The sequence below is a fragment of the Rissa tridactyla genome, chromosome Z, assembly GCF_028500815.1.
Source record: "Rissa tridactyla isolate bRisTri1 chromosome Z, bRisTri1.patW.cur.20221130, whole genome shotgun sequence".
In the NCBI taxonomy this organism is placed as follows: Eukaryota; Metazoa; Chordata; class Aves; order Charadriiformes; family Laridae; genus Rissa; species Rissa tridactyla.
In genome coordinates, this window is record NC_071497.1 from 75,773,389 (window position 1) to 75,796,962 (window position 23,574).

General features: G+C 54.4%; 1 protein-coding gene across 1 annotated transcript; it reads right to left on the reverse strand.

The window, feature by feature from the left end:
* Nucleotides 1-934: 934 nt before the first annotated feature.
* Nucleotides 935-23,462, reverse strand: GBA2 (glucosylceramidase beta 2). Its single transcript, XM_054185367.1, has 17 exons — nt 23,270-23,462; nt 19,347-19,438; nt 19,009-19,124; nt 18,678-18,896; nt 17,164-17,403; nt 16,687-16,789; nt 15,177-15,330; nt 14,793-14,918; nt 14,505-14,689; nt 14,064-14,168; nt 13,340-13,447; nt 12,310-12,461; nt 12,051-12,157; nt 11,786-11,928; nt 11,349-11,464; nt 1,977-2,168; nt 935-1,890 (listed from the first exon to the last, which is right to left on the reverse strand). The coding sequence occupies exons 1-17, from the start codon at nt 23,455-23,457 to the stop codon at nt 1,663-1,665; spliced, it is 2,574 nt and encodes an 857-aa protein (XP_054041342.1). The 5' UTR covers nt 23,458-23,462; the 3' UTR covers nt 935-1,662.
* Nucleotides 23,463-23,574: the final 112 nt, after the last annotated feature.

A 23,574-nucleotide genomic window follows, 5' to 3' on the forward strand; every position in this document is an offset into this window, starting at 1 on the left:
GTTAAGGAGCAATGCTGACGGGTCACAGCAATAAAACCCAGCCCAGTCAGAAGCCGTGCTGGCTTCAGCATCTGCTTTTGTCCTTTGCCAGCTGGGCTGGGATGTCACAAGCGCAGGCGGGCAGCCCAGGTGAGCCATTGCCAGTGTCCTTGCACCCCTGTCCCCCTCCAACCTTGCCACAGTGGCCCTAACGGAGAGCATCTTGGTCCCTCTCCACCACCCAGGGGCTCTGCCGTGGGAGGACAACATCGGCTGGTCCGTGGGGGCCACATCCGGGACAACCTGCCTTTCCCGGATAACATTATTCCTCTGCCCAGGCGGATGCGGGAACTCTCCCCTAGGGAGCAAAGAAAAGGCCATTTATCACCCACTGGCAGCACCGGGCCACCGCAGCAATGCTCTGCCTGCACCATCTCCCAGGGCAAGGAAGAGCTGGGGATGGTCCCCACGGGGAGGACAGGCTGCTTCCCACCCCAGCCCTGACAACACTTATGGATTAAGAGTTGGCTTTTGAGAAAAAAGACCTTGGGTGCCCTCCCACCCCCTTCAAAACCAGGCAGGTGCAGCCTTCAAACAGCATGCTGGCAGAAAAACAAGGAAAAGGAAGCAAGATGCCCAGCCCTGCTTCATCAATGCCAGCGCTGGGGCACTGCTGCTCCCCACGGGGGCATTTTCAGGAGGAATGCTAGGCTCCTTGCCTTCCCCTCACCTTGCAGGTGGGAGAGGAGAGAGAGCAAGGGGCACGTCTCTCCTGGGGGGAGGCACATCTTTTTCCCCTTAGCAAAACCCCACAAGAGCCAGTCTGCGACTAGGGCTCACCCACCCTGCATCCCCAGCCCTCCATGGCAGAGGAGGAAGAAAATGGGGAGCAACAGGGGCTCCTTCCTCCACCTTGCCCCTGTGGCAAAGAAGACATGCAGAAAGGAGTGACAGCTAGACAACTTTATTAAGAACTTAAAATGATTCATCCCCTAAAATGTGCTCCGCCACCCGCCTCCGGCGCCAGCAGGGAGGGGTGCCACGGTACCAGACCAGGACATGCTGCTTGGGCTCCGATTGTCACGGGCTGGGGAGCCGGGGCTCCCCTGGGGATTGTATCTGCCACAGGCTCTCCTGGGGCTGGCACCCTGGGGCAGAGCCAGTCTGCATTTGCAATGTCACACAAGAGAGGGACAACTACAGCACCCATGTGCCTGCGTGCACCAGTCCAATGTCCTCACACACACATACACCCACATGGGTTTCGTTTTTTTTTTTGGCCCTGCAGGCCAGCTCCCACCTTACCCAGACTGCTGACTGCAGGAGAGAGGTCTCCTGTGCTCCTGGGCAAGGTACCAGCTCCAGTGGACGATGGCTGGGGGTCCTGCAGGCTGTGCAAGCCCTGAGCGATGGGGAAGGGGAGGCACAGGCTCCAGCAGCACCTCTTTTACCCCACCCTGCTCCTCCCTGAGAGGAGACACCCACATCTCTGGTCCCCCCTCATGATTAGTATCGGTGGCTGGAAGCCCCCTGAGGTGAAGGGCGTGTAGTGGAGGTAGGGAAGGAAAACAGCAATGTGAGTATTATCAAAGAGGGGGAGGGAAGGGTCCCTGCCCACCAGCTGAGGCCCCCGCTCTCCCCATCCCCATGGTGCACCCGCTGCCCTGCTCACTGCCACCAGGCTCAAGGGTGGATGGGGACCTGGGGGGGCTGCGGGGGTACTGGTGACCGGCCGGCTCTGCGCTCCAAGGCCAGCTGCATGCTCCAGATGCTAAGGGGCCGCATGTAAGCCAGCGAGCGGTAGACTTTCTTCTCCCTGTAGGCCTCTGGTGTCTGGAAAGCCATTCCCAGCCGTTCCCAAACTGTCCGGTAGCAGCCTTCCGCTGTATGGAAGCCTTCCTCCACCAGGCCCTGCGGCAGAGGGAAGACAACCATCAGCCCATCCACAGAGTGGCAAGAAGACGGCACGTGCCAAGGGGTGCAGCAGCACCACTCACCTCCTGGATCATGGTGGCAGCCAAGGCGTAGACCACACCGATCCACACCTCGTTGGACTGCACGCTGGAGGTGTCCGGCACCCCGTCGGGTGTCATGCCATTCACCGCTCCCATGGTGCCACCAGCAAAGCTCATGACATTCTTCTCAAAGATGGTCTTGAGCGCACTGACAACATGACTCTTGGGGAAAACCTGCGTAGAGAGAGAGAGAGAGCCCTCACGTCACACAGACCCCTCAGGCTGGGTCTGCAGGGAGCAGGGTTAAATTTTCCATTTGGAAGAGGTCAACAGTGCTCGCTAGGCAAATAGCCACTGCAGGAAAATAACAAGAGGAAGTTAAAAAGCCTCTTTCCCCGAAGGGACAAAACCAAAACCAAAACAAAACAAAATAACACAGCTAAAGCAGTTGCTCAACAGAAAAGAGGGGAAACTCATTGCACCTTCCTCCTAGGGAGGCTGATAGCTCACCCAGCTAGTGTGCCTCACCTTCAGTCACTGGCCCAACCCCCCACATCTCTTGGCAGTTTGCTTTGGAGACCTGGCCAACGCCACCATCCTCATCTTGGTTTATGTTCACCACTGCTCGTTTCTCAGGCTAACAGGTATCTGAGGCCCAGACTTTCTTCTGGTAAAAGCGCCGTGCTGTTCTCTCAGCCCATTTGCACCAGCTACCAGAGGCATTGCAAGGCCTACAAGAGACGGGACGCTGGCCAGAAGTGGCCAAAGGGTGGTCTGGGATCAGGCTGGAGGTATCTTCCTGCCAAAGGGAAAGATTACGTCAAAGTCAGTCTGATGACATTGGAATACATCCTGCAGCTGCAAAGTGAGTGTTGTGGATACTGGTAGGTTTGTTTCCGTAAATGCTGGGAATCTTGTGAAAAGAAAAAAAAAAAATCAGCTTCAGCTCAGGACAAAAATGAAACAAGGCTCAGTTTTGAGTGATTTCCAAAGGACTTTAAAACTTGCAATTTTGTAACCAGGTGGTGATGCAAGGTGAATGTTGTGGATACTAGTAAGTTTGTTTGGGTAAATGCTGGGAATCTTGGGGAAAGAAAAAGAAAAAAAAATCAGCCTCAGCTCAGGGGAAACCCAAAAACAACACTTAGTTTTGAGTGATTTCCAAAGGACTTTAATCCTTCCAATTTTGTAATCAGGTGGTGATGCAATAGTTTGTGGCCTGTACCAAAGGTAATTTGAGATGAGAGAAGGGGCACCTGGGGATGAAGAGGTCAGACTGAGATGCACAAGATGTCTGAAGGTGTTCTGCATCTGGTAGGAGAAATTTGAAACTTTTATCCCAAGTGAAAGTTAAAGACTCCCAGGAAGTCAATAATGGTACCGTCATCGTGTTTGTACATCCCTCTATCGGTGTTTTTGTTTTCTTGTTCCCTTTGCTGTTCTGTTAAACTGCCTCTAAACCCACGAGTTCTGCCTTTTTCTTCCGATTCTTCCCCAGGCTGGAGGGAATTTGAGAGAGCAGCACGTGGTTCTTTGTTGCCGTCTGAGGCCAAACCACAACAGTCCTTTTTGGTGCCCCATGTGGGCCTTGAAGGGTTGAGATAACGACAAAATGCAAGTAGAGCTTGTAAAAACGAGTTTGTTGTGTGCATTTATTATCTTAGGTAAATAGTCGCTGGTCACCACCTTGCTCAGTTTGTTCTCGTGGCTGTATTATGTAAATTCCTATACGGCTTATGTACTCCCCACGCTGCTGTTTATCACCTCTGGGAGAAGGATCAGGATTATTATTTTGCTGTCCTGTGTGATATCACCTTATGATATGATAACATCACTGTTCAGACGGTTATTTTGGGGTGTTTATGTGGTGTTGCTGTCCTGCCCGTACATTGGGCACCGTCTCTCAGAACTTTATTAATAATTACACCCAGTCTGTGGGGGAAAAGGCGGGGGGGGGACGACACACTTTCCCCAGCTCTTTTGCCTCCCTTTTCTCATTCAGGCCAGGTACCACAGCTTTTGAGAATTCTGAATATCTTTGGGATGCTCAAACCAGCACCTTCCTAGTGTTATGTCTCGTGAATGTGTTCCAGACCTTGCTTTGGGTTAAACAACCATTTAAGACTACCGCCCAGAGATCTGCCCCGAGGCTGGATAGTCAGGGGTGGCACGGCATGTGGGAGAGCATGGGCAGGTACCTAGAGAACTTCTCACCTCCCATGGTCTGGGACTTCACCCCTGAACAATTACAGGACCCTGATAGAGTAGTAGAATATCCGAAGGGAAAATGCTGTGGCTATGCTAGAGAGGCACAACTCCCCGCACTGTGCTGGGCCCTGGCCGGTATCTCCCAGGCACTGCTCAGTGTTACGCGGCACCCTCAGCAGGAAGACATGTAAACCAGACCGACAGGCACTGCGGGTACTGCAACCCCTGCGGCAGTCACTGCAGCTACTCCAACCCCTGCGACAGACACCGTGTCTGAACCAGGGAACCAACCCGTGCCAGTTGCCCCCATAGAGAAGCAGCAGCACATGAAGAAATCAGTTCGCTTAGTAAGGGATGACGATGAACCAGGGCCATCACGAGCACAAGGGGCCAAGGCAGAGCCAGAGATAGTCACCCACACCCCTCAAGTGAGCTGCAGGATACAAGAAAAGATTTCAGCCGACTTTCAGGCGAGCACATTGTCACCTGGCTGCTCCGGTGCTGGGATAACGGGGCCAGTAGCCTGGAATTACAGGGTAGGAAAGCCAGGCAGCTGGGATCCCTGTCTAGGGAAGGCGGCATTGACAAGGCAATTGGAAAGAAGACCCAAGCCCTCAGCCTCTGGAAACGACTCCTGTCAGGCGTGAGGGAGAGGTACTCCTTCAGTGAAGATGTTGTATGTCACCCAAGCAAGTGGGCTACCATGGAAAGAGGTATCCCATACCTGAGAGAATTAGCTGTGCAGGAGATGATTTACTATGACCTGGGCAACACACAGTTACCCACAGACCCCGATGAGGTCCAATACACAAGGGCCTATGTGGCAGAAGTTTGTATGGAGCACACCATCATCATATGCCAACTCACTGGCAGTAATGGAAAGGTGAAGAGCGACCAATGGTGGATGAGGTGGCTGGCCGGCTCTGGCGATATGAAGCAAGTCTCTCTTCGCCACTCATCTCAACTGTAGAGAAACTGTCCCAGAAAGTCCACCAACTTGAAAAGAATATGTCCTACTCCCCACCTGTGCGGGCCAGCATCTCAGCTATTAGAAGCAGGCATTTCCCCACTCAAGAGAGCGAGTACAGAGGGTACACACCACGAGGCACCCTGTGGTTCTACCTGCGTGACCACAGGGAGGACATGAGGAAGTGGGATGGACAACCTACTTCGACCCTGCGGACAGGGGTACAGGAGTTGCAAGGAAGGACAACCACAAAAGGGGATCCCTCCAGGAAAAGTGCCGCCCCAGTTTCCAGAGCAGAAGGCCTGATCTTGCTTCTGATCCTCTTGAAGGAACTTCCAAGTCATTTCTGCAAGAAGTGAGTAACGGATACTATGACCAGTATTAGAGGGGCCCTGCCTCCGGCCAGGTGGAGGAAAGGGACAACCAGGTTTATTGGACGGTGTGGATTTGATGGCCTGGCACATCAGACCCACAGGAGTATAAGGCTCTAGTGGACATGGGTGCACAGTGCACTCTAATACCATCAAGCTATAGAGGGGCAGAACCCATTTGTATTTCTGGGGTGACAGGGGGATCCCAAGAGTTGACTGTACTGGAGGCAGAAGTGAGCCTAACTGGGAATGAGTGGCAAAAGCATCCCATTGTGTCTGGCCCAGAGGCTCCATGCATCCTTGGCACAGATTACCTCAGGAGAGGGTATTTTAAGGACCCAAAAGGGTACTGGTGGGCCTTTGGCATAGCTGCCTTGGAGATGGAGGAAGTTAAACAGTTGTCTACCTTGCCTGGTCTCTCAGAGGACCCTTCTGTTGTGGGGTTGTTGAAGGTTGAAGAACAACAGATGCCCGATTGCTACCACAACGGTGCATCAGCAGCAATATTGCCCTTACCGAGATTCTGATTCCCATCCACAAGCTCGTTCATCAACTAGAGGTTCCAGGAGTGATCAGCAAGACTCGCTCACCCTTTAACAGTCCCATATGGCCAGTGCAAAAAATCTAATGGAGAGTGGAGGCTAACTGTAGGCTATCGTGGCCTGAATGAAGTCATGCCACCACTGAGTGCTGCTGTGCCGGACATGCTAGAACTGCGGTATGAACCGGAGTCCAAGGCAGCCAAGTGGTATGCCACGATTGATATAGCGAATGCATTCTTCTCAATCCCTTTGGCAGCAGAGTGCAAGCTACAGTTTGCTTTCACTTGGAGGAGCATCCAGTACACCTGGAATTGACTGCCCCAGGGGTGGAAACACAGCCCCACCATTGGCCATGGACTGATCCAGACTGCACTGGAACGGGGTTAAGCTCCGGAACGTCTGCAATGCATTGATGATATCATTGTACGGGGAAACACCGCAGAAGAAGTTTTTGAGAAAGGGAATAAAACAGTTCAAATCCTTTCTGAAAGCTGGTTTTGCCATAAAAAGAAGCAAGGTCAAGGGACCTGCGCGGGAGATACAGTTTTTAGGAATAAAATGGTAAGATGGATGCCATCAGATCCCAATGGATATGATCAACAAAATAGCAGCTATGTCTCCACCAACTAGTAAAAAGGAAACACAAGCATTGTGGGTTTTTGGAGAATGCATATCCCAGATTACAGTCTAATTGCAAGCCCTCTGTATCAAGTAACCTGGAAGAAGAACGATTTTAAATGGGGTCCTGAGCAACAAGCAGCTTTTGAACAAATCAAGCAGGAAATAGTCCATGCAGTGGCCCTGGGGCCAGTCTGGGCAGGACAAGATGTTAAAAATGTGCTCTACACCACAGCCAGGGAGAACGGTCCCACCTGGAGCCTCTGGCAGAAAGCACCAGGGGAGACTCGAGGTCGACCCCTAGGGTTTTGGAGTCGGGGATACAGAGGATCCAAAGCCCACTATAGTCCAACAGAAAAGGAGATATTGGCAGCATATGAAGGGGTTTGAGCTGCTTCGGAAGTGGTTGGTACAGAAGCACAGCTCCTCTTAGCACCTCAACTGCCGGTGCTGGGCTGGATCCCACCACACATCATGCAACTGATGCTTCATGGAGCAAGTGGATTACACTGATCACACAGTGAACTCGAATGGGAAACCCCAGTCGCCCAGGAACTTGGAATGTCACCAGAGGAGGAAGTGACACATATGGAAGAGGCCCCACAATATAATAAGCTGCCAGAAAATGAGAAGAAATCTACCCTGCTCACTGATGGGTCCTGCCGGATTGTGGGAAAGCATCGAAAGTGGAAGGCTGCTGTGTGGAGTCCTACATGATATATTGCAGAAGCCAGTGAAGGACAAGGTGAATCAAGCCAGTTTGCAGAGGTGAAAGCCATTCAAGCTGGCTTTGGACATTGCCAAGTGAGAAAAACGGCCAGTACTTTATCAATATACTGGTTCATGGATGGCGGCAAATGCTCTGTGGGGGTGGCTACAGCAATGGAAGCAGGGCAACTGGCAGCGCAGTGGCAAACCCATCTGAGCTGCCGAACTGTGGCAAGATATTGCTGCCTAGATAGAGAATCTGGTCACGTAAATGCCCACGTACCCAAGAATCGGGCCACTGAGGAACATCAGAACAACCAGCAGGTGGATCGGGCTGCTAGGATTGAAGTGGCTCAGGTGGATCTGGACTGGCAACATAAGGGTGAACTATTCATAGCTCGGTGGGCCCATGACTCCTCAGGCCATCAAGGAAGAGATGAGACATATAGATGGGCTCGTGACCGAGGGGTGGACTTGACTGTGGACGCTATTGCACAGGTCATCCATGAAGGTGAGATATGCGCTGCAATCAAGCAAGCCAAGCTGTTAAAGCCTCTTTGGTATGGAGGACGATGGCTGAAATATAAATATGGGGAGGCCTGGCAGATTGATTATACCACACCCCCACAAACCCGTCAAGGCAAGCGCCACATGCTCACAATGGTGGAAGCAACCACCAGATGGCTGGAAACATACCCTGTGCCCCATGCCACTGCCTGGAACACTATCCTGGGCCTTGAAAAACAAGTCCTGTGGCGACATGGCACCCCAGAGAGAACTGAGTCGGACAACGGGACTCATTTCTGAAACAGCCTTATAGACACCTGGGCCAAAGAGCATGGTATCGAGTGGGTGTATCACATCCCCTATCACGCCCCAGCCTCTGGGAAGATAGAACGATACAATGGACTGTTAAAAACTACACTGAGAGCAACGGGTGGTGGGACTTTAAAACACCGTGACACACATTCAGCAAAAGCTACCTGGCTAGTTAACACCAGGGGATCTAACAATCGAGCTGGCCCTGCCCAAATCAAAACTTCCACGTACCGTAGAAGGGGATAAAGTGCCTGTAGTGCACATGAAGAATGTGTTAGGGAAGACAGTCTGGGTTAGTCCTGCCTCAGGCAAAGGCAAACCCATCCGTGGGATTGCTTTTGCCCAAGGAACCTGGGTGCACTTGGTGGGTGATGCGGAAGGATGGGGAGGTCCGATGTGTACCTCATGGGGATCTGATTTTGGATGAGAATAGCCAAGGGATCAAATCATGTGATGATAATTGCTAAATAACCCTGACACTGTATGTCCTCGTAACTATAATTGCTATCAGTTGTACTACAGCAAGAATCACCCAAGTTAAGGACAGATGGACTTTGATGAAAAACCAAGTAAAACACAGCGGTGATGGGATCAGAACTGACCTCAGCAGCTGGCGCCCAGCAACTTCCTTGAGATCTACACCTTCAGCCCATGGACCGTGGGCATGGGCCGCACCAGGTACACCTGCTGCAAGCTCCGAAAATACAGCATGCAACAGTCCAGCACCACACAGCATCTCACCTGCCCGAGAGACTGTTCTGACAGATGGAGCCCAAAGCCATGGATTAAATGAACTCAATGAACATTTTGGAGGGATAGCCCACAGACTAAGGGCATTATATCTGTATGAATATACATGTAAATACATATATATATGTGTGTCTTATAGATATGTATGTACATATCTATAAGACAGGGGAAAGTGGTGGCAGTTCATTGCAGCTTGTAAGATCTGGGCATGACATAGATGGTATGGAATGAGGGGTGGATAATATCCTGGTTCTGGCAGGGATAGAGTTAATTCTCCCCAGGCTCCGCATGCCCAGTCTCCATCCAGTCTCTGTCCCATCTGGGAGCTGCCAGGGGAGGGGGTGTGAAGTGCTTGGGAGTGGGCTGTGGTACCGCAATGGTGTTTGTGTATTCCTCTATCTGTGTTATTGTTTTCTTGTTCCGTTTGCTGTTCTGTTAAACTGCCTCTATCTCAACCCATGAGTTTTGCCTTTTCCTTCCAATTCTTCCTAGCAGAGGGGGGAATTGGAGACAGCAGCCACTTGGTTCTTTGTTGCCATCTGAGGTCAAACCAACACCAGACAGACAGCCATTTCAGAAAAACACCAGGAGAAAGTAAAAACCTTTCCCATGCAATAAAAGGAGGGGGGAAAAAAAGAAAAACCAAAAGTGTTCTTCAACGAACCAAGGTCAAGAGGTCAAAACAGTTTTGAGAACAGACTGAATTATCATGCTGGAGTAAGCTCTTGCCAAAAAAAGAAAAAACAGAAAAAGAAAAAAGAAATCCCACAAACAAAAAACTCCAAGCCCAACCAAACCCATCTGAGCATGAAAACACCTGCCAGCCAAACAAAATGCAGTAAAGCAGCAATGCAGCGAGGGCTGCATTAAGTAGAGAAGCCTCTGTATACAGCTGAACGTAAATAAAGCTTTTGCCGTGCTTTCATTATTGGCAATGAATCTAGGAAGTGTCAGTGCAGCAGAAGTCACTGCTGTGGTAGGAAAAGCAAAAGCTCAAGACCCAGTGATGTTGCAAGGGGAGGGCTGGCTGGTCTCCGTCCCACACCCACCTAATGGTAAGAAAGCCATAACAAGAACTTTTGCAGGGTGACCAAGATCAGGAACAATTTCATGGAGCAATGATGACATCTACTTGCAAGAAAGGGAAAAGCCAGGCAGCTGCCAGCTCATCAGCACAGCCCAGGGATGACGTGCCAGACCTTTCTTGCCAGCCTGGGGCCACCAGAGCCAGGGGAAGTGGGAGGTGTGATGACACCAGGCAGGAGCTTGCCAAGGTAGGCTGGGCAGTCCAACCAGACAGCTTCTGTAGACTCAAAGAAAAGGCAGCAGATCTCTTATCTACACTAAAGCCGAGCATCTGACACAGTCATTTTTCCCAGTGTGGCTCTGCAGATAAGCCCCAGCGCTGTTAGGCAAGAGGAGTCAGCAGAGGGGTGGTGTGAGGTAGCCGTCTCTGGCAGAAGGTTTCAGGGCAGAGTTTCTTCAGGACTGGGGTCACAAGCTTTTCCTATTTTGCATTTCATTACTGAGCTGTGTGCGCAGCAGGAGTGCGTTAATGAGGTTACAAACAGGAGTGCTGCCAGCCAGGCAAGGGATCAAAATACAGGGGGGGGGGAAAAAAAAAAAAAAAAAAAAAAAAACAAACCACAAACCCTCCAGGGTCATAGTAACAGAAGAGAAAAGGAGTTCACCAGTCCTACCTCCAGTGGGCTCAAAGCTCACCAGCCAGCAGACTGCCACTTTCAGCAAAAAAAGTCTGAGGTGTTTAGTACAAGCTGCTCCTGGGAAAGGTCACCTGAAGGTCCCCTCTGGTACCAAGTGGCAGCAAGATGGTCCATCACCCTCACACAGCAAAGAGCCATTCCTTCCTTCAGTCACACAAAGCATTTGCCTGTCCATCGCCACCACAGAGAGCTTTGCTCTGACAACTGCCTATGGGTCATAAATAATCCATACGATGTCTCTCCACTTCCCAGCTCTGTTCCAGGTATTGCACCACCAGCAGCTGCTCTCACCATCCCATCAGACAAAAGGAGTGAATCTTCAGCCAATTCTTCTCTTGCAACTGAAGAGCAACAGTCTCTAGGTCCCCAAATAAGCCTTCAGTTCCCCCGGATATTCATTTAGGACTTTCAACTAGGCAGCAAATAACACATGGAAAGTTTCATACACTTTTTTTCTCCCTTTTTTAAATAAATAGCACCTTGCCAAGAGCAAAACCCAGTGAGACCTTCCTCCAAGTGTACCAGAGCTGACCATGGTTACACACCCTTGCCGCATAGCCTCTCCATGAGCAGATTTTGGTTTGAGGCAGGTTGCACCCCGCACCAGCCCCTAACGCTTAAGCCATACCACATGCCCGCCCTGCTGCTCTCCTCCAGGTGCAGGTCCTGTCTCACCCCACCCTACACCAGGCTGGTCCTTCTCTTACCTCAAACTCCCCTTGGCCCAGACCACAAGCCCCAAGAAACCACTGCCCGGCACACTGGTCTGACATGATGCTGACGGAGGTGTTGCTCCCACTGCTGTCATAGTTGTAGTATTTTCCTGGAGAAAAAAAAAAAAGGCAGGACACAGTTTAAAATCCGTAGTTTAGAACCCTAGCTCACATGTGCTGTCGCCACACTCCACTCCATTAGGCAGGAGCATGGCAGCTTTTTCCAGAAGGTTCTCCTCTCTTTCCTTTCCCAAACCACCATATCATTTCTGTTCCCTCCCTGGCACTCGCGCCTTCCCCTCCGCTTGGAGGGACGGCGTCTCCCCTCCTTCCCCATCCCCTGCAAGGCTCCATGACCCAAAGAGAAGCTGTCCCCCTCCCAAAAAGACACATGGCCAGCCAAGTGTGGCTCCCCACCAGGGAGCACCCACCATTCCAGAGCATCCTCTCAAACGCCTCCTTGCCCTTGCTGAGGATGTTTGTGTATTTCTGCTGGATCTCAGCATCCCCGAGCACCTCTGCCATCTTGCACATGGTGCAGACAGCTGCCAGCCACAGCCCGCCACAGTATGCGCTGACGGAGCAAAAGGAGAGCAGTGTCAGCAATGCGTGACACCCCACGGGTTGCATGGAGCCCTGTGCCCATCCACCGACCACAATTCCCATCTCCAACCCCCACCTGCCTCTCTTGCTCACCTGGCTCCATTTACCACCCACGCATCGTATGTCTGGTCAGCAAAGCCCCCATTTTCGATGAGCCCATCGTTATCCGTATCAAACTTCAGCTCCGACTCCATCACAGCCTGTGGGAGAGGCAGAAGACGGTCACACAGCCTCTCCATCCTGGCTGCCCCTCATGCTCTGCTTGGGAGCATCCATCCTCTTGGGATGTCGCACAGCTCCCGAGGGAAGCGTGAAGGGAGGAATGGCCCACTGTCTGGTGTCCTCCCAGTACCTGGCAGACTGGCCACATGTCCCGCAAGTACAGGGAGTCGTGGGTCAGGTAGTAGTCGCGGTACACCTGCAGCACAAACTTCAGGTTGAGGTCCTTCCAGTCGGCTGTGTCATGCATCAGGTAGGCATTGACACGCTGCCACGGCTCGTCATCTGAGCAAGGACAGAGTGGATGCAGCAAGGCAGACAGCAACGAACGTCCCCTCTCCCGCCCAGGGGGAAGGTCCCGAGGGTGCCATGATCAAACAGCACTAAATCCATTTGTTGCACCCTGTGCCACCTCTAGTGAGAGCAGCCTTCCCACTATGCTTCACAGAATTGCCTAGGCTGGAAGGGACCTTTCAGATCGAGTCCCACCATCAACCTAACACTGACAAAAACCATCACTAAACCATGTCTCTAAGCGCTACATCTCCTGGTCTGTTAAATACCTCCAGGGATGACGATTCCACCACTTCCCTGGGCAGCCTGTTCCAATGCTTGATAACCCTTTCAGGGTAAAAACTTTTCCTAATATTCAATGTAAACCTCCCCTGGCACAACTTGAGGCCATTTCCTCTTGTCCTATCACTTGTTACTTGGGAGAAGAGACCGACCCCCACCTCGCTACACCCTCCTTTCAGGCAGTTGCAGAGAGCGATAAGGTCTCCCCTCAGCCTCCTTTTCTCCAGGCTGAACACCCCCAGCTCCCTCAGCTGCTCCTCATAAAACTTGTGCTCCAGAGCCCTCACCAGCTTCGTTGCCCTTCTCTGGACACGCTCCAGTGCCTTGATGTTCTTCTTGTAGCAAGCGGCCCAAAACTGGACACAGCACTTGAGGTGGGGCCTCACCAGGGCAGAGTACAAGCAGAGCTACTGCTCTGCTTCCGCCTGCCTCCCCTGTACAAGCTCCACGCATCATGGTCTTCATCCACCCCAAACCATCCAAGCTTTTCATTCCCAGATGGGATGTTTGCCACAGCTTGGGAGTTAATTACCCTGAGAAAGCCGTGTGAGCAGCCCTGCACCCCCTCTGCCCTCTAGACCCCTCACCTGGGTCCCCAATATCATGAGGCACCACGTTCTTCAGCTTCACCTGGGCTGTCTGACCACACATCAAGTACTGCCGGGGCTGGACATCCTCATTCAGCACAGTGACAGCTGGAGAGGACACAGAACAAGAGACATTAGAAAGGCAGCAGGCACTGCAGCAGCAAGCTCCAAGAACAGGCACAGGCAGGGCCACCGGTCCTGATCACAGCCCTCTGCAAAGGGCCTGAGGGGACACCAGGCTGTTCGCAGTCTCCCCTCAGCAAGGCAGACGCAACTGTCACCACCTGCTTAGGCAAGGTGGTGGCAGCACCCAGGGCTGGGAGGGAAGCCCAGTGGGCTCAGCCCTGCTGTGCTCCGTCACCGATCAGGCTACCACCGAGCAGCCTCCAAGCCCACCTAAAGTAACATGGTCTGCAAGGAGCTCCAATGCTTCTCCTCTGCAAGGGGCATGGAGAGAGCTGGTAGGAGCAAGGGACTACCCCAGGGCAGGCAGAGCCAGCTGTGCACCCCCAGTGCGGCAAGAAGGCATCCCAGTGCTGGGCAGAGAGATGCTGAGAGGCAGCAGCTTTGGGGATTTGCAAGTCCTGGTCCCAGCAGAGGAGTCAGAGAGGGATGCTGGCTCCATGGCACAGATTTATGTGGCAGATGCTGTCCCAAATCCTCCATCCCTTCCCTAGGTGAAGACATCAGCAGGCATCAAGCCAGGGTCTGCTGGGTTACTCACCAATGTCATACTGCAGGCTGATCTGCAGCTTTGGCCACAGCATGACGAGGGCAAAGGAGGCGTAGAAATGGACATCGTAGGTGTTGTACATCCGGTATTCCTGGCCTGGAAGGACCAGGGAGATGGTGATGGATGGGAGACCTGCCACAGGGAGGGCAAAGGACAGGCAGGTCCTCCCTCCCACATGGCCCAAGAGGGCAGGCTCTTTCCCAGTAGAGGCAGGGGCTCCCGTTAGAAGTAGGGTTTTATTTTTTTCTACATATGTTATCCAAGGGTCTGGAGAAGACCTCATGCCATATCCTACAGGGCTTGGTCCTGCAAGGGGTTTTGCTCCCTACCCATCAGGGCATGAAAACCATCCCCACCACAGGTTAAAAACACCTGGTGACAGCAAAGGGAAGGGGCTGAGTTGGGACTATCCACGACGTCCCTGCAAGTTACCTTCCAAATAAGCAAACCTTCCGTACTCCCGCAGGACAGGGAGGAGGTGGGAGAGGCCAGCCCCCGCTGGCCCCTGCAGGTCCTCAGCACAGCAGTCCGGGGGCAGCTCTACCCAGATGGTCCCCCCATCCGTCATGAAGTACAGCTCATTGAAGAGGGCCGACTTGTACCAGGAAGGCAGCTGGCTGCAGGCAAGAGGGGAACCTCAACCACAGCAGCCGAGGTGGTGATGCTCCTGCTCCGACCAGCCCCAGGAGGCCACCGGGAAGGTGTTCCCAACGACCCTACCTGTTCTCCAGGATGGGCTTCTGCCACTCTTCGATCTTCTTTTCCCACTCCTCATAGTGTGTCAGGGCGTGATGGGACAAGGCAGGAGCGGCATCGCCTCCGCTACCAAAAAACCGGGTGTACCGCCTGCCGAGGGGGGGGTTTGGTGAGTACGCTGCGGGCTCTGGCTGCAAAGCCCACCCGGCCACGGGAGAGCGGCTGGACCTAGTGCAAGGGTGTCGAGGAGCAGGGGGGCTGGGGAGAGGGTCTCTCTTCATGTGTTGGCAGGGCTGTGGCCGCAGGGAACGGGTGGGACAGGCTCCCCAGGCAACATTCAAGCCTGGAGGTAGGGAGAAGGGGGCTTTGGGGACATGAGGGAAGCCCCACTAGAGACAACCCACTCACCTGAGATGCAGCTTCTCCTTGGACCCAAAGTGAATGCAGGGCATGTCCCAAGCCAGGGCTAGCTCCAGTGTCCTGTGCCCGTGGGCAGGCACCCTGCAGCTGGCACACACTGCCGCCGCCGTCACCTCCCCCTTCTCTGTCGGGCTGCTTTTACCTGCCGGGACAAAAAAAAAAGATAAAAATAATATTCACAAGTGACCAAGGAAGTCCTATGGAGGGGTGTGACTGATGCTCCCACACACCCCAAGTGCAACAAGACTATTCAGGCATGACCCAGCCCCCTTACAACCCTTGAGGATGTACCCTCCAGGTTGTAAGGGATGACATTACCGCACGTGAGTAACTGCTTTTTGCAAGCAGGAAAAAAATACCTGCTGTGGGCGGAGGGGTTAAAAAAAAAAAAAAGTCAGTCATCAAAGCAGAAGAACAAATCAGGCAGGAAAAGCCACCTGGCACAAGTGGAAAGGAGCACCCCATGACTTTGTAACTGCACCGCACTCAGAGACACTGTGACTTTCTAGTGACAGTCATCATTTCCAGCTTTTTGCAGGATGCTTGGACTGCACCCGTATTTAAGAAAAGCCCTGAGGCGGCTGGATAATTATACGCTGGTTCTGACATGTGTACCAGGTAAACTCATTAGAGCAAAAATTTTAAACAGCAGCACAGATCTTTACTATGATAATGCCTGGCATGCACAAAGGAAAACCACATCCCAATAGCCTGGAGAGCTCTGAGTGCATCTAGGCAGGAAACTTAGTTTTCCGGAAATATTTATGTAAACGATTTACATAATTTAAGCTTCAAGAAATGTAGCAATGGCCCAGTACCAGCATCATTAGTTTGTCAGCATCATCCTTGTTGAAAGGCTGGCAGAGACATTAGGCAAATGGTCGCCTTTTATCACAATAAAAGGTTGGCACCAAGGGCTGGGAGATGCCACCCTGCTTCAAGGCTTCTGCCAAGGGAACAAGCAGACAACAGAGGATGATGCAGAAGGATCACTGGAATACCAGAGACCTCCAGGGAACGGATGTAGTAACAAGAGGACAGCAAGTGATGGCAGCACCAAACCCCAAAGACTGCTAAAGGCCCGCCAGAATAAATCTGACAGGGCCCAGCTTGCAGATCTGGCAATGGGAACCCAGGGACAGTGGCTGGGCATCACCCTACCCACTCAGCAGAAGTCTCAACTTAGCGCACAACACTACACAGACTAACAAGGTACTGGCTTGTTCAACTAATATAACCGAGAACAGCCCCAAAGTGGTGTGAACAGCTTTTGGAGAAGCACAGTGAGGATAGTGTGACAAGCAGTGGAAAATTTAGATACAGCCTAAAGCTGGGAATGAGCCAGAGCATCACTGAGAGCTTTTTTGCAACGGCATTGAGGTGGCCGGAGGAAGGGAAATCCACCCTTGCTTGGGTGGCCTGTGGCCCATGACCAGCGTGGCCACCAGTTACACCTGCTCCCCCATCCACCCGTCCCACGTAGGACAGAGGGACTCACCGGCAGGGGAATCCAGCCTGCCGTCCTGCAGGAGGTCCTGCCACACCTCTCTACCTGATCCCGCGGGATTGAATGCCGTGAGGTGGGTGACTCCTGTGCCAGCCTGGGGAAGGGAAGAGCATCATCGGGGGTGGTACTTTTGAGGGGTGGATGCCCACCTACCCTCCCACCCCCCAACAATGGTGGGACCCCACGCTCACTCCCCGCTTGCTGCCGAGCAATGCTCACTCCACACCTGCTGTCCTGCAAGCTTCACCCATAGCTTCTCTCCTGGCACCCACCCCCAAAGAGGGTGCCCTCAGGGAAATCACAGCCCCACTTCTGCTCCGGCAGTGGGGCAAGCGCTGAGGACCAGTGCCGACCTCAGCCCACCATCACCCATCCTTTACCTGCCTGGAAGCAGCATCCCCACATTCAGCAGGGCTGTACAACCCCCCAGCCCCTGCAGGAGCCATGCCACGGGTGCCAACCCTTTACCTTCTCTCGGGCAGAGATGGCAAAGGTGAAGGGGTTCACGCGTGTGCAGTGGTGCAGCAGGACTCCAGCAACCCGCTTGCCCTCCTTCTCAAAGGCGAAGGGCTCATTCCAGTGCCCTCCACTCCTGTCCTCCTTCGTTCCCGTGCCGTTCTGCAGGCTGAACATGATGGAGACATCCACGTCCTCGTCCCTCCCATTCTCCACCTCCCAGATGAACACTCCCACTGGCAGACTGGAGTCCTGGCAGAGACAGACAATTCTGCGTATAGTGCCGGTAGCTCCACAGTCAGCCATCAGAGCATTGCTTCTCCCGCTGCTGGGGAGACCATGTGGGATGCAGCGGGAGGAAGAGCACCAGGAACAACTCAGCTTTGGAGTCTGTTGCCAAGCTGGGGAGCAGCAGCATAGGGATTCTGGGGGGCTGGCAAAACAAAATTCAGATCACAAGCCCTGGGCAAGCAAATGCCACACCGGGCAATACGCAGATGGAAAGCAGTGTTTAAGGCTCAGACAGGTGCCTCAGCGCCTGTCTGCTCAACAGGCTGATACAGGCTCACGTGTCTCGCTGGGGTAAGAGGAAGGTCAGGCATGTCGGCAGCGCAGCCTGCCACCCTCGCCCCAGGCTGGGAGCGAGCAGGAGCGGCGTGCGGGAGCGGCGAGGCATCCTCTGCTGCCATCCCGAGCTTCCGCATTGCTGTGGGGGTTCCTCCTGCCTGTGAGCATTGCTGAGTGGAGACACAGGGAAATGTTGGGAAAGCCCAGCTGGGAAAGACCAGCTAATAAGCAGCTCATCCCTTGGGGATGGCAGGCAAAAGCCAGCTAAAACACTCTCAGGAACACCCAGCTGACAAACCAACCCTCAAGTACAAGCTGAGGGTTTCCCAAAGTGCTACCACTGGATCCATCGGCTAGCAAGGCCACAGCTCTGGACCTGCCATTCCAGGTGGACAGCATCCGGGATGGTCACAGGACAAAACCAAAGGCAGGGAACAAGCAGTACAAAGACACAAAGTACAGGTCAGAAGGGAAAGAAGCAGCTGCCCGAGCTAAGCACAAGGAAGGGATAACCCTTCCAGCACCAACTGCCCCAGGAGGGGCAAAGCCTTCCAGGGTCCCACTGCTACACACCTGGCACTAGGGACAGGGTCTTAGGACAGAACAGACCAGGCTGGGAAAAGAACATTAGCAAAGTGGCAAGCCTGGTTGTCTTCAGGCAATGCTGAGCAGGGCAGGAGGGACAAGGAGCTCCTCTAGTGCATTATCCCTGGACACACAGGCAATGCCCAGGGGTCAAAAACTCACCAGGTCCAAGCTTCTGCTACCAACACAGGACACACCAAGCATCACACAGCAGAGCCCCGTCTCTGCTGTGCCAATCCCTTCCCCCTCCCATGCAGGCAGCTCTGCCACATCCCTGACAACCTGCTCCATATGAGCTGTGCTGCCGCAGTGCAGTGTGGCCCGGTGCTCCCATGGGACAGGCTGCAACCAGCGTGGAGCCATCACCTCCTTACCTTATAGTCATGGGGGATGACAGGAGAAACCTGGCGGCAAGTGAGCACTACATTTTGCCCTGGGAGCTCATAGACCGTCCAGGCACGGGGGTACAGGGCATGGTAGAAGGCGTAGTGGCCACAGTAGCCCCAGTTCCAGCCCTGCAGAGTGCTGGGTCTCTCCACAGACAAGACCTGCTGGTAAACCGTCTGCCCTTTGCAACGCAGGCACACTGTGAACTGGGGAGGAGAGAAGCACATGGAGGGGATGAGATGAGCCCAAGAGCAGATGCCCCAACTGCCCAGGCTGCTCAGTGCCGCTCGCACCCCTCACAGACCCTGCTGCACCTACCTGGTTGGCGATGACCGTTTCGTAGTGATAAAGACCAGGGTTCAGCTGCCAGCGGCAAAATTCACCCCGCCATCCACGGGTGATGGTGCCTCCCCCAATCCCGCCCAGCGGGCACCCTGGCAAGGACACAAGAAATTAGCACTCCTGTTTCTCCCCATGGTGGGATCTGGCTCAAGGATTCCCCCAATGCAGGTCTAGGGTCCCCTCAGCACTGCCCACACCTCAAAAGCTCCTTGACCCACTCCCCACCCTGTAGCACCTTGGCAGCCCCATGCGAATCCCTGCCCACCCAGCACACTGGGGATTGCACCACCCCAGCACTCAAACTGGAGGCTGACCATAGATCTGCTGCAGAGGAACGGCACACAAGAGGTCAATGAAGGCAGATTTCTTCTCTATGCGGGTCTTCTTGTACCACCACCTGAAGTATCTGCAAAGGAAAGAGAGGTATGAAAGAAGACAGGAGCAGGCGTCACTGTCCCTTCAGTGTCACCGCACACAACGTAACCAGCACACATTGTAGCCACCCCTCTTGTAGAGATGTACAACAGGAACCCGTGTCCCAGGGCCCATGGGGTGGCAGCCCCTGGCATCCATCTGCAGCATGTATCAGTCAGCAGACACAAGCAGGCAGAGCTCAGGCAGCTGCCTGCAAGGGCACGGCATGAAAAACAGAGCACTCCCAACACCCGAGAGCACAGCTCCCAGGTCGTGCAAGGGCAGAAGGCTTTCCCAGACGCTCATGGAGAAGTGGGAATGCACACAAGGACCATCACCGCCACCACCACGTCCATGCCTGGTAGAGCACATCCTGCTAAGGAAGGTCTGGGAGCAGAGGCAGGGAAGCCATACGCTGCTCCGGGGATATGCGCCTTGGTCTTCCAACCTCCACATCCCCATTGTCACACTCAGCCCTGCCACATCCTACTGCCACGTCCCCAGGGGCAGACGGCACGGGGCAGCCTTGCCCTGGAAGAGGTGACACTAGCTGTCTACAGCTGGCAGGATCCCAAGGATTCACCTCCACTCACACACCAGCTGTGCAGCCAGGCATGGCCCATCAGATAATTTCTCACCCACAGGCCTGGGAATCGAGACACCCAAACGGGCACACCTGCAGCTGGGTGTGCCGGCACCACTCCAGGAGAGAGGAGCAGGGCTGGGCTCCCAGTCGGCACTCGTAAAAGACTGGCTTTTGCTAATGAACCGCCTCAAGTTAAATCTTCCACATGGAGACAATTAGCATACGGAAATCAGCTACCAGACCAGAAGAAGCTGTTGAACTTCCCCCAGCAAACAGACAGGCAAGACCCAACTGGTGGCTCCACAGCCCTGGGTGCTAGGAAGGTGGTGGGGGCATGGGAGCCCCCACGGTGGGCATCATCCCTGAGCTACCTGCAGGCACCAATGCTGTATTGCTGAGAGGAGAAAGCCACCCTAGCTGGGAGCTCAGAGCTTGTCCTGCTCTGGCAGCACATGGGATGAAGCCCAGGTGGTGGGCAATGAGTGAGCAATTAGTACCCGGGGGTACTAATTCCCCAGGACATGTACCCCCAGCTTCACAGGGGCAGCAAGGGGGAGAGGCTCTTCCACAACACCCCCTGGTTCTACACACTCCTCCCCAACGAAAACAACCCACACTTGTCTTTTTGGCTGCGTGGTCACTGGACGTTCACCTTTGTTCACCAATACCTGAAGTCCCCAGATCTCTCTCAGGGTGACATTCTCCAGGTTGCAGTCTCACAGGACCTGACCACAGCCTGCTGTCCATTCCTATGTACTCACCTTCACATTGGGCTGCTTAAGGACATTTTGCCCGCAGAGGTCCAGGGCACCACCAGAACCAGCCTGTCCTGCACGACCGCCCTGAATCAGGCCCTGCCGCTATCTCCGAGCTACATCTGCTGCAACTGCTCTTCTCCCAGGCGAGACAGCCCCAGCTTTACGCTGCAGAGGCGAGGTTTTGGCAGCATGCTTTCTCTCTCAAGGAAATGATTTTTTTTTTTAATTTTTTTTTTTTTTTTTTTTTTAAAGCCAGTGTCAGGGAACCAACCCAGCTGCTTCCCCAGCAGATTTCTGGCGATGGGAAATAAGGTGGCCAGGCAGAGCAACTGCAGCACAGCCCGGTGGGGCATCCCGGCTCGTTGAAAAGGAGGTGACCAAGCGATTTCAAAACCCAGCTTTTTCCAGGAGCACGCAGTGGGAGACGTTTGGGATTTACAGCCAGCCACTGCCCAAGCTGTTTTGCCGCCCCAACAACAAACTCTTCCCCTGCCAGCTCCTCTAAGAATCACAGAGATTAGAGCAGAATTAAAACCTGTCTGGACATCACCCAGCTGTTCTGGATCCGTGCTGTGACCCACTCCCAGGGGACACCAGCCACCTCTGCAGGAACCTCCCTGCCCCTCTTCTCCTGCCCCACCAGCACCCACCAATGAGGGTGTCCCCACAAAGGGGTTACCCTGACCAGCCCCGATGAACAAAAATCCCACCCCAGGGTTTTCAACATCCCCAGCCTATACCAACTGCAGCAGGCGCTGGGGCTGCAGGAGAGGACACCCATCAGCCAGGGGTTTAACTCAACATGATGCCATGTCAACCCAGGACATGCTCGTTCTTCTGCGGGCCCTAGACCTTCTCAGCCAAAGACGTGCAGCAAGCCCAAGGCGCTCCCAGCCATCTTGGGAGGTGCAAGCACCTGCACCAGGTGACTTTGCACTTGGTGCACCAAATCATGCCAGATTTTGAGAGCAGCCCTGGCACAGGTGTCCCTGAGGGAGGGGCTGCTGCTCATCACAGGTCATTTGGGAGAGGGGATGGCAATAAGCAGGGCTCCAGAGTTCCAGGTACACATGCCATGCTCCAGGAGCGAGTTCCAGGCTCCTCTTGCAGCACCAGCACCCTGGTTTCATCCAGCTGTCTGCCTCCACTGGGCCGACACATGGGTGCCCACCAAGGCCAGGAGCAGACAGTCTCCCTTGCATCCCTGCATTAGGTGCCCTTTGTCAGCCAACACCGCTGCCCTCAGGTTTTAATTCAAATGCACACAGGTATTTCTCGCCGCCCTGGCCCTTCCTCTCCTCCGTTCTCTAGGCTGGAGCCTCCTTACAAGGAAGCTTCGCCCTGCATGAGTATTTTTGAGATGACAATCAAATTACCTCCTAAATTCGTGCAAGGGAAGAGAGGCAGTACTTTGACTTTTAGCTTATTGCTTTCCCTAGGACAAGCCACTTCCATGCCAAGGCCCCATTGAGAACAGGCCAGGACTGTCCCCCCCAAGCCGGCACAGAGGCGATCACCTCTCTTCCCTGCTCACCCCACCAGAGCTTCACACTTTCCCACAGGCTCAGCTCATCCCCAACCCGCCACGGCAGCTTTTCCAGCAGCCTTCACCTCCCGTGCACAACCCACGCTCTCTCCCTTCCCTGATGCCCAGGCTCGCGCCGGGATGTCTCAGGTCAGACGGGCACGCTGTGCATCCCGAAGCAGCCCACTATCTGCCCCGCCATCAGGCTTTGCAGGAACCAGCTTTGCAAGCTGCAACCTCCAAGGGCATCGAGCAGGGCTTATTAAAAAAAAAAACAAAAAACAAAAAAACCAACAAGAAACTCAAGAAAATGGAGGCAGGAGATAAAAAAAAAAAGGCAAGGAAATAAATGACACCGTCATGGGTTCCAGTGTTCAGCCCGATGGGTACACAAACACCGCCAGCACCCAAGCAGCCGTGCTAAAGGTTAAAACAACACTGCTGTTTCCCATGCGCGATTTTCCTGGTTGCTTCCAGCTCACCCTCACGCAAAGCCGGGAGAAGTCCCCGCTCCCAAACCTGCTACAGCCCGCAGCATTGCTAAAAAACGAAAATCCTCCCCATTAACCTCGAGCTTAATCTCCATCTGCACATAGGTGCCTTGAGGCCAGGGGCTGAGGACCCGGCGCTGGCCAGGGAAGATGCAGGTGGGGCGGCCACCAGCAGCGACCCCCGTGGGGGGGATCCTACCCCCTCCCCGCCCCCGAAACGATACCCCGGAGCCCTCCTCGGTTTTGGGGAGCCCGAGCGCCCGGTGCTGCCCCTACACCCAGTCTGCCCCAGTGCTCCCGGTGCCGGCGTCAGCCAGGCGGGGGCGGAGAGCGGGGCCTTCCGTGACCCGCCGTACTCTGCCCTCCGCGCACCGGCGCACGGCCGGTGCCTCCTGAGGGGCTCCCCCCACCCCGGGACACCTCCCTCGCCCCCGTCCCCGCAGTGTGCTCCCGGTCCCCATACCGCAAGACGAGGCCGATGTGCCGCAGGGCGTCGCGGAGCGGCACGTCGCCGGCGCCGTAGGGCTGCCGCGGCTCCTCGAAGCGGTGCGCCAGGCAGATGCGCCAGCCGGCCGCCGCCACGCCGCGGCCCCTCGCCGCCCCCTCGTACTGCCGCACCAGCGGACCCGCCGCCGCCGCCGCCGCCGCCATCACCGCCCCCCACCCCGCGCGCGCCCTCTTCACCGCGCGCCGCCGCCGCCCCGCCCCGCCCCGCCCCGCTCCCCCGGGGCACGGCACCCCCGCCGAGAGGCGTCCGGGCCCCGCCCC

Bases quoted from the DNA above. Each gene is read 5' to 3' on its own strand.
- GBA2 (XM_054185367.1), bottom strand. From the start codon at position 23,457: ATGGCGGCGGCGGCGGCGGCGGCGGGTCCGCTGGTGCGGCAGTACGAG. The intron at 18,897-19,008 runs GTAGGTGCAGCA...TCTCCTCCCCAG, and splicing joins AAACGGTCATCGCCAACCAG to TTCACAGTGTGCCTGCGTTG. The intron at 11,929-12,050 runs GTGAGCAAGAGA...TTGCTCCGTCAG, and splicing joins TGGGTGGTAAATGGAGCCAG to CGCATACTGTGGCGGGCTGT.